Source organism: Orycteropus afer, unplaced genomic scaffold, assembly GCF_000298275.1.
Source record: "Orycteropus afer afer isolate SDZICR_OR568_19922 unplaced genomic scaffold, OryAfe1.0 scaffold00006, whole genome shotgun sequence".
In the NCBI taxonomy this organism is placed as follows: Eukaryota; Metazoa; Chordata; class Mammalia; order Tubulidentata; family Orycteropodidae; genus Orycteropus; species Orycteropus afer.
In genome coordinates this window covers 13,209,181-13,220,104 of record NW_006921593.1, presented here as the reverse complement: position 1 = coordinate 13,220,104, position 10,924 = coordinate 13,209,181, and the positions used below count along the sequence as shown (strand labels likewise).

General features: G+C 49.2%; 1 protein-coding gene across 1 annotated transcript in view; it reads left to right on the top strand.

The window, feature by feature from the left end:
- The first annotated feature begins 488 nt into the window (after positions 1–488).
- The window catches only part of LOC103198692 (cytochrome P450 3A24-like), a 35,649-nt gene continuing 25,213 nt past the window's right edge, over positions 489–10,924 (top strand). The window contains 6 exon segments of the mRNA XM_007942880.1: positions 489–604; positions 2,133–2,226; positions 2,915–2,967; positions 5,760–5,859; positions 7,213–7,326; positions 10,018–10,106. Coding sequence (XP_007941071.1) covers positions 489–604; positions 2,133–2,226; positions 2,915–2,967; positions 5,760–5,859; positions 7,213–7,326; positions 10,018–10,106 — 566 coding nt within the window.

Here is a 10,924-nt window from a genome sequence, read left to right as displayed (position 1 = left end):
CGGCTCAACGGCAGCTGGCTTTCAGTACAGACAAAAATGGACGCAGAAACAAAGCCACAAAAATAAAACCACACCCACTGCATGGAGTCGATTCTGACTCACAGCGCCCCTGGAGGACAGAGTGGAACTGCCCCAAGGTTTCCAGGCTGTCAGTCTTCACGGACGCAGACTGTCTCTCATCTTTCTCTGCAGACTGTCTCTCATCTTTCTCCCGAGGAGTGGTGTGGCCCTAACCGATGATCTGGGTAGCAGCTGATGTGCTCACTGCAGTGGCCTAGAACTGCTCCACAGCGTTCTCCAGGCTGTCAGTCTTCACGGACGCAGACCGCCAGGCCTCACTGAGTGGGGCTGAACCGCCAACCCTTCGGCCGGCAGTCAGGCACTTCACCGTGTGCCCCGGGACTCCAGGAGGACAGCTACGTGTCCCGTCTCCCACCAATGGACATTTGAATCATGACCTACTACTGGCTACGACGGGCAGGCCTACGATGGTCCCCACGGCCTTCTCTGAGGACACAGAAGTCCCTTCACCCGTTCCCCCGATGGCCATCTCCTACACACCTACGGCCCCTGTCAACCGAGGAGACTCGCGCTGGGACAAGGGGTGTGTGCAGTGCTGTGCACTTCGTGTCACGTGGTGGTTGTTGTTGTTGTTAGGTGCCGTCTGGGCTCTTACTCATAGCAACCCTGTGTACAACAGAACAAAACCCTGCCTGGCCCTGGGCCAGCTCCATGATGGCTGCTAGACCTGAGCCCACTGTTGCAGCCACATGTCAATCCAACTCGTTGAGGGTCTTCCCCTTCCTCGTTGACCCCCCACTTTACCAAGCATGACATCCTTCTCCAGGGAATGGCCCCTGCTGACAACATGGCCAAAGTAGAACATGACCAAAATAGGTGAGACGAAGTCTGGCCATTCTCACTTCCAAGGAGCATTCCAGATGCACTTTTTCCAGGACAGATTTATTAGTTCTTCTTCGCCAACACCACAACTCAAAAGCATCAACTCTTCTTCAGTCTTCCTTATTTATTGTCCAGCTCTCACATGCATAAGACGCAATTGAAAATACTATTGCTTGGGTTAGGTGCACGTTAGTCTTCAAGGAGACATCTTTGCTCTTCAGCACTTGAAAGAGGTCTTTTGCAGCAGATTTGTCCTGTACAATACGTTATCTGATGTCTTTACTGCTGCTTCCATTGGAGTTGATTGTGGAACCAAGTAACATAAAGTCTTTGACAATTTCAATCTTTTCTCCATTTATCATGATGCTGCTTATTGGCCCAGTTGTGAGGATTTTTGCTTTCTTATGTTGAGGTGTAATCCATGCTGCAGACTGTAGTCTTTAATCTTCATCAGTAAGTACTTCAAGTCATCCTCACTTTCAGCAAGCAAGGTTGTGTTATCAGCGTATCACAGGTTCTTAATGAGTCTTCCTCCAATCCTGATGCCATGTTCTTCTCCATATAGTCCAGTTTCTTGGATTATTTGTTCAGCAAATCAAGGACTCCTCATCGCCGTGGGCAGGTGATTCAGTTCAATGACTGCCACGAACTCTTCCAGGCAACACGCATCCTGCCCCGTGCTATCTCCTAGGTGGTTCTGCCTTTTCTTGTTCAAACCTTGTTCATCATTCAGCATCCATATGAACTTCTACCACGTCTACAGATCCTTCTCTTGTTGAGACCAGTTGCGATTGGCACTCCATGTCATGGTGGCCCACGCGTGTCACAGTAGAACTGTGCTCCCGGGGGTCTCCATGGTGGATTTTTGTAAAGTAGATCACCAGGCCTTTCTTCTGACACACGCTTGGGGAAACTTGAACCCCCAGCCCTTCAGCTAGCAGCTGAGCACATTAACTGTTTTCACCACCCAAGGACTCCCCTTCTCTAATGACTTCTGCAAAAGAAGACGTGAGGTGGGTGGATGGAAGGGAGGTTTTGGCCCGTTTGACTAAGGAACTAGCCCTTCAATGACTGACATCCCTGGTCACACCAGCCACATTTCAAGTGTTCAGTAGTTGCATGTAGCAAGTAGTCACCATCTTGGACAGTACAGTTATGGAGCATTTTCATCATGGCAGAAAGTTTTACTGGACCGAGCACCTTCCCTTCACCCTCTGTCTCCATCGCAGGTATGGGATATGGCCGTATAACTTGTTTAAGAAGCTGGGTATCCCTGGACCCAGGCCTCTGCCTTTCTTTGGGACATTTTTGGAATATCGAAAGGTGAGTGTGAGTCTGAGCCATTTTCCCCAGAGCTTGGAATCTCTTGGCTTGTTTGACTGATTCTAACTCTTCTTCCCTCTGTCTTGAAGTGAAGAGGTAGAGTCATGAAGACAAGGAAGAAGGAGGGCTGTAAGGAGACCCCAGGCAAGGCTGAGAGCCCTGTCATTTACAGTCTGCACAGGAGAGGGGCTGAGAGGCTGAGTGAAGGTGGGAGGAGCAATTTCTCACCAGACAGATGCTCACCACGGGGTTTCGGGATTTTTCTTTTGGGATTTGCTGGGAGCAAATCTTAGTATGAACACATATTAAAAAAGTATTTGTGACTGTTAACAGTCACCAGATCATTGAAGGACACATACCAATGCTTACAAGACAAGAACCACCTAGAACATGCAGTCAGGTGATCATGACAGCCAGCCTCATAGTATGACCTGTATAAGCTCATACCCTCTTAACATGTCGATCAGGATTCAAAAACGATGCATCAGAATCTGGCATTGTGTGTGATGTACCCTAATGTCAACATAACATACACTTGTGCATGTACCAAGCAAATAATCTTGCGTTCACTTTGGGAAACTACAGCCTGGGTGATGGAAAAGGGACCTCTGGGTGTCTAAGCAGTAACCACACAGTGTTCTATGGACAATCCTGTTATCACTGGTCTAACAGATTTGTTCTTTTACAGGGACTTTCTGAATTTGACCAGGAATGTGCTAAGAAATACGGCAAAATGTGGGGGTAAGAATCTCACAGTTAAGCCCCTCCCACTCTCACAATGTATCTTATTGGTGATGGACTCAGGCAAGTTGGTGCCTTCTCTTGGAACAGTACCATAACTATGAGTCCAGCCCATCATCAAACCTGGACATAGGCAGTGAGGCCACAGCATCCACTGTCATCTTTGTTGTCTAACACCCCAGCCTTCAAAACTGGTCACTTCTATAGTGAATTGGGAAGCATCTCAATATTCTGGTCAACTTGAAGGAGCCCTGGTGGTGCAGTGGTTAAGTGCTTGGCTGGTAACCAAGAGGTTGGCTGTTCAAACTCACCAGCCTCCCTGCAGGAGGAAGATGGGGCAGTCTCCGGGGCAGTTCTCCTCTGTCTTGTTGAGTTGCTGTGAGTCAGAATTGACTTGGTGACAATGGGTTTAGTTTGGGTTAGTCAACTGGAAAATTAATCTGCAAGTATTTGGGTAGTGACTATGCATTCAGGGTCCTGAATGAAGCAGAGGACAAGGACTCAGCCCCCAGATCTTCCCAGAGGAGCTCATATCAGAGCAGGGTCTTGATGAATGCGCCGTGAGGATGTGCAGCAACTGGAACTCTCATCAGTGCCGGTGGGAGTGTAAGATGGCACCACCACCTGAAGAACGGTTTGACAGTGTTGTCATAAAGGTAAAGGCATGTTTACCCTGTGGCTCAGCAATTCCGCTCCTACATATTAGCCCAAGGGAAATGAACCGTGTCCACAGAGAGACTCATACTAGAACGTTCATGGCAGCTGTCTTAGTTTCCAAGGGCTGCCATATAAAAATACCAAAAAGAAAGTTGGTTAAAGATGAGACATTTATTTTTTCTGGAGGGTAGAAGTCCAAATGACCATATTGACCATGTGGATTCCTTCTGAGGGCCCTGAGAGGGGACCTGTCCCAGGCCGCTTTCAGAGCTTCTAGTGGCAATCCTTGCTCTCCCAATGCTTGTAGCTGTATCTTCACATGGTGTCTTCCCTGTGTCACTCTGTCCCCTGGTCTTCCTTTTATAGGACTCAACCAGATGGGACTAGAGCCCACCCTACTCTGGTTGGACCTTGTCAATTTAACTGACCCAGACAAGGTTTCATTCACTAGGGCAAGGTTAGGACTTCAACTGGTCTTTCTGGGGACACAGTTCAATCCATAGCAGTATCCTTATTCACAGCCCACATGCTCGTTGACACTACATGGGTAAATGCATGGTGGTACATCCATAGCATGGAATGCTCACTACTTGGCAATAAGAAGGAATGAGCTATCGACACTCACACCAGAGTCAGGAGTCTCACCAACATCCTGGAAAAAGTATGCTAAGAGTGAGGAATATGGGCACACTTCGTTTTATTGCTCTTTGCTTTATTGCACTTCGCAGATGCTATGATTTTCGTAAATTGAAGATCTGCGGCAGCCCTGTGTTGAGTGAGTCTATTGGAGTAATTTTTCCAACAGCGTGTGCTCACTTTGTGTCTCTGTGTAACATTTTGGTCATTCTCACAATGCTTCAAACTTTTTCATCATGGTCTGACACACTTAATGGACTACAGCAGAGTGTACATATAACTTTCAGATGCACTGGTAAATCAGCAAATCCTTGTGACTTGTTTTATTGTGGTATTCTGGAACCGCACCCACAATATCTCCAAGGTATGTCTGTTCACTCAGTGTGGTCTTGGGGTGGAGAGATGGGTGAGGGGATGTTCTGGCTCTCATTTTGGGTGGTGGTAATCACACTCATGAACACTGATTCAAACAGAACTCTTAAGATTGCATGTCCCCAAGCTCCGTGAGAGAAAGGCTCCAGAATATTCCCTGTACAATAAGGACAACAGATTTCAATATGGCTGAAAGACAGGATGCTTGATAAGAAACTAAGCAATGAGTTGGTGTGAAAGAGTGGGGAGAAAAAGAAAGAAAAACCCAAACCCACCGCCATCAAGTCAGTTCCAACTCATAGTGAGCTTCATTGTATTTCCAAGGCTGTACATCTTTATGGAAGCAGATTGTCTCATCTTCCTCCCACAGATGAGCTGATGGGTTTGAACTGCTGACCTTCTGGTTAGCAGCCAAATGTCTTACCTAACATGTCACCAGAGCTCCTTAGGTGTGAGATAGTGGGAGGGGGAGAGGAAGGAAGGCGCCATCCTTGTGTGAGACACTCAGATCTTCATTTATGCCATCAGGGAAAAATGGAAGGGGGAGTGCTTAATGATAAAGTTCCTAGAGAGAAAATAACCCAAAGGCCGAGCTTGCTGACCAGGAAACCGGTTTGGGGAACGTTTTTTAAATAGTGAAATAAGTGAATCCCAAAAGGACAAATACTGGGTGATCATGCTCACATGAAGGGTTGAGAATACACCTTTTTTGGAGGCCAGAAGGCCACACTTTACCATGGTGTCCCCGGCCAGTGCCAACAGTCTGTGCACAGTTGTCAAGTAGAAGTCGGTGGCTTGAACCTGGCCAGCAGCACCATGAAGAAAGGCTGACCATCTGCTTACGTAAAGATGACAGCCAATAATACCCTGCGAACTAACTGTCCTCTGTCCCACGTGGTTCACACGTCTCAGAATCGACAAGACAACAACCCCAACAACAGGCCAGCATGGAGGGAGGAGAGTTTCTGATCAAGCTGATGGACAGTGGCAGCCTTGACCAGTGCTGGTCACAGAGCATCATTCATGGGGTTGATATCACTGAATTGTTCCACTGAAAAGCAAATAGAGAGACAGTCTGTCTTTAACCTCTTGTTGTGCTTTGTTTTGGGTGGTGGTGCCTGCAACAGCTTCTTTGAAGGCAGACAGCCCCTCCTGGCCATCCTGGATCCTGCCCTCATCAAGACGGTTCTGGTCAAGGAGTGCTACACCCTTTTTACCAACCGAAGGGTAGGTTCCAAAGGGAGCTTGCTTCTCTATACCTGCTCTTGAGAGGAGAGTTCACCTTGGGCTTCCTTCACTGTCCCTCACTCTATACCCGAGGGAAGCCCCTCAATGAGACGGACTGACACAGTGGCTGCAACGATGGGCTCAAGCCTAGCAAGGACTGTAAGGCTGACGCAGGATGGGCCGTGTTTCGTTCTGTCCAACGTAGCGTCACTATGAGTCAGAACTGACTCAATGGCAGCTAACAATAACAACAAACCCGAGATAGGAAAGACCCGCGAGTGAACATGCTTGAGGCCCTTTCCCATACGCCTATGCCCATGTCCTGTTCTAAGAGCTTTGAAGAATGTGCCTGACCCTTTACAGTCGTGCCAGAATCTTGGGGATAGGGCAGGTGCCTGAGGAGCAATGGGGTTTTTGGAAAATAAAGGCAGGTACCATGGACATTACATATCCACCGGTGGTGTCCAAAGTAATGCTAGTCATCCTCTTGTCATGGCGGCTGTGATCTGAGTGATTGCCACAGACGGGGGGCCTTTGCCAACTGGCATCCTCCCAAGCCAGGGGGATCTCAGAGACCGTGCATGGGTCCTTGTCCAAGTCTCTCCCACTTCCACCTGTCATGGTAACCGCAGTTCCACCATTGGCAACTGTAGGGCCAAGATCATGTTTCAGTCAATTTCATAACCACTGTTCCATACACCCGCAGTAAGTAATACCGTTAAACAGTGCCAAAACAAGCTGGACACCAATTTTATGGAAAGTTATCTATTCTTCCCAAACTGGTTTCCATCCCGTGTTTGTCTCCAACCAGCCACATGACCCTGGCCTCTGCATCCCCTTTAGGACCTGAGTTTCTTCACATTTCAGTGAGGATGGTGGGGGTGGAGGGTGTTACTCACTGTTCACATGAGACTTTTAATAGCCTTCTCTCTGGCATGTTGTATGAGACTAACACATAACCTTACAGCAATGTTCCTGCCTAATTATCTTTCTCAGCTTGACTCCTACAAAGAAATAAAGAATGAGCCTGGCTACTTCTGCTGCAAGAACTGCTTTGAGGCCCCCCTACTCTGGGGACACAGGCACTCTGCATGCAGAGGGGGGGCTCTTGGCACAGGATCTCAGCACACCACCCACATCCGCGGTTCCTCAGCCCCCTCTTGTCCCCTTCCCCAACAGGCCACCTTGGCAATGTGCTCCTGAACCCTCTAGGAGAAGGCAGTGCCACACTACCTCATTCAATGTTTGTAAAAAAAATATGTTCAGAAATATGTCCAACCCTCCCTTGGAAAAACTCCCAAGCATGTTCTGGAACCCAAGCTGTGCCTGGTTTTTTCCCTTAATCCTCTTTAGAACTTCGGTTTAAATGGAGATTTGGAATCAAACCTCTTCAGCACAGAAGATGAGAAGTGGAAGTGGATGAGATCCGTTATCTCCCCAACCTTCACCAGTGGGAAGCTCAAGGAGGTAAGTGTGGGCCAGCTGGCCCCTAAGAGTGGGCAGGAGGGAGGCTGGGCCTGGGGGTCTCAGAGCCAAGAAGGCCGGGGGAGAGCAGACGCCTGGGCAGGTGGGCAGGGGGCCAGGGTCCTGGGTCGCGAAGCTCTACATTTTCAGTCAGTGGGTCCCCTTCCTCCCTCCCTCTCTTCTCTCTGCTCTTCCTTTTCCCGTCCTTCCCCCGTCTGTCCTCTCCCTTTTTTCCACTCCTTCTGTCCCTTTCTCTCCCTGTCTTGTCTGTTTTCAGTACAGACTTCCTGTGCCCCAGTCATTGAGAGACAAACAGTGTTGCACAGACCTGCTGCCTTACATGCTAGTGGCAGATGTAGATGTTAGTCACTGGATTCCTCAACACCAGATAAAGGACAGGAATCCTCCATGCATGTGTATAGGAAGGAAAGCTACCTGGAAGATATAACACCTCTGAAGCTAAATATTTTATTTCAATTCTCCATTTTGATGAAAACTCTTAGATTATGTGTAAACTTGGGCAAAGTCATTGTATCACAATACACATAACAACATGATTTAAAACAAGTCCATCCTGACTCATGCTGACCTCATACTGTGCCCAGTAGTTCTCAGTGGCTGGATTTTTGGATGTCCGTCACCAAGTCTTTCTTCTCAGGCTCCTCTGGGTGGACTTGAACCTCCAACCAATTGGTTAGCAGCTGAGTGTGTTAACTGTTGACCCATTGGGACCTCCATTGTGTTTGCAAGACTATAACTCTTTATGGAAGCAGTCTGCCTCATTTTTCTCCTGTGGAACAGCTGGTGGGTTCGAACTGCTGACCTTTTCGTTAGAGCCCATGCTTTAACCAATGAGCCACACATAAACTAATATTCCTAATAAGCAAAGAAGGGAAAGTAGGTCTCAGGACTCCAACGTCCAAACACAAGTACAGTGACGCCATTCTCACTCAGGTGCCTCAGGCACTTAAGGTGTGGAAGTGCAGGGAAGTGACCCCTCTTGAGGAAAACCTGTCTTTTCAGAAGATGCATGCCCAGTGACGTCACCACTCATCTGTCGGTTTGTCATACTGTGGTGGCTTGTGTGTTGCTGTGAGGCTAGAGGCTATGCCATTAGTATTTCAAATACCAGCAGAGTCACCACGGTTTCAGCAGAGCTTCCACACAAAGGCAGACTCAGAAGAAGAAAGAACTTGAAGCACTTACTGATGAAGATTAAAAGACTGCAATCTGCAGTATGGATTACATCCCAGCATAAAGAAAATGAAAAGCCTCACAACTGGACCAACAAGTAGCATCATAATAAATGGAGGAAAGACTGAAGTTGTCAAAGACTTCATATTACTTGGTTCCACAATCAATGCCCTATGGAAGCAGCAGTCAAGACATCTGACCACGTATTGCACTGGGCAAACCTGCTGCAAAAGACCTGTTTTAGGTGCTGAAGAGCAAAGATGTCTCTTTGAAGACTAAGGTGCGCCTGACCCAAGCCATGGTATTTCCAATCACCTCATATGCATGTGAGAGCTGGACGATGAACAAGGAAGACTGAAGAAGAGGTGATGCTTTTGAGTCGTGGTGTTGGCAAAGAATGCTGGAAGTACCATGGACTGCCGAAAGAACTAACAAACTTGCCCTGGAAGAAGTGCAGCTGAAATGCTCCCTGCAAGTGAGAATGGCCAGATTCATCTCACTTTGGTCATGCCGTCAGAAGGGACTATGCTCTAGAGAAGGACATCACACTTGGTAAAGTGGAGGGACAACGAAAAAGGGGAAGGCCCTCAGTGAGATGGATTGACACAGTGGCTGCAACCATGGGCTCAGGTATAGCAAGGATTGTGAGGCTGGCACAGGACTGGGCAGCGTTTCGTTCTGTTCTACACAGGGTTGCTATGAGTCGGAGCTGACTCAATGGCACCTAACAACAACAACATACCCAGTGATGAATGGAGTGGACTTGGTCCCCTGTGAGAATCAGTTGTGCATATGTCCGTGTTTAGATATCACAGCTTTAGCTTGGCATTAGCCTCGATGGAAGTGTTTACATCATGGACACGGGAAACACCACAAATCGGAGCTGTTACCCTCTGACCTGATTGTGAACCGTTTAATGGCCCACCACACCTACCTCTCCATCTAGAACTCAAGCCAACCCCCTCTGCTGCTAAAACTAAGATAGCTCCTAAGTCCTAAACCCAAGGAAGGTTTCTATTCACAGCCCAGACTTACAAAAACAATAAGTCAAGTCCATCTTAGAAACATGTTATGAACCGCAGTGAAACAATAGCCCTTTTCCAGCTCCATCTCACGGATCACCTCCTTTCTCCCTTAATTGGCCTGAACTCTCCTTGCTCTCCATGCCCCTTGTTCATGGAGGTCAGCTGGAATGGACTCCATGCCCTTGAGGTTGGTGTATGGTTTTTGGTATAGTAGTCTTTATTTTCAGGCTGGCACACACGGTTGGTGCTTGACTACTAACTCAAAGGATAGTGGTTCAAACCCGTTCAGTAGCTCCGTGTAACAGAGGCCTGGCGACGGGACGGTAACAGCCAAGAGAACCCTACAGAGCGGTTCTTCTTTGTAACACGCCCGGTTGCAGTGAGTCGGGATCAACTGGACAGCACGGGTTTGGTTTTGGGCTTGGTATCTGGATACACCGATGACTGAGTGCCAATGGCTGTCACTGTTTTCCAGATGTTTCCCCTCATCAAACAACACGGAGACATTCTGGTTTGAAACATTGAGAAGAGAGCGGCTCGGGACGAGGTGGTGAACATGAAGGAGTGAGTATGGCCCTCGGGCAGGAGTGGAGACGCGGTGGCGTCATGGTGGCGGGGACCGGAGCACGAACGCACCGGGTACGGGAGTCCAGGGTAAATACCCGGGATGTCCCTCCTTCCTCTGGGGTTCAAGCCCAACCAGCATCTCCACGGTGTCACCGGAAACTCCAGGTTCTGCTCGGCGTGACTGGGTCCAAAGACAGAAAGACCAGGCAGGGGAGTGAGGAGACAGCTTTATTCCGTTGCCCAAGAAAAGGCAACAGCCAGGGCCAGCCCTTGCCCCGACTGCCCAGGGAAGTGGGACGGAAAGCCACTCTCAGAGCCTTTATAAACAGGAAGTCGCCCAATGACGCCATCACGCTCCTAAACAAGCTACGCAGGCCCATTACTACTGTGACGTCAGACGTCAAACATCATCGGAAAATGGCGGCCAGCCTCCTCCCTGAGGCAGAGAAGCTGATTTGCATGAGGCCGCCTCAACGTGGTGAAGGTTACTCCAGCTCACATGGACCGGTCTGAACTGGCGCTGGCTGGCGGTTCCCAGCGGAGGTGGGGCCTGCAGCTCGCAGCCGGCAGGTCAGGCGTGATCAGGCCGTAGGTGGAAGCGGAGCGGGCCTGGCCGGGCGCTCCTGTAGGGATCCCAGCCCAGGAAACCCTCGGGCACTTCCGCTCTGTCCCGCGGGGTCACCCTGAGCCGGAATCGCCGCCACGCCCCGACCAGCACCCGCAGCGACAGCGTGAAGCCAGACAAGCCCCCGGGCCTGTCCCCGTGGTCTGCACGGGCTGAAAGGCCCAGGTCGTACAGCAGGTCCGCGAAGTAC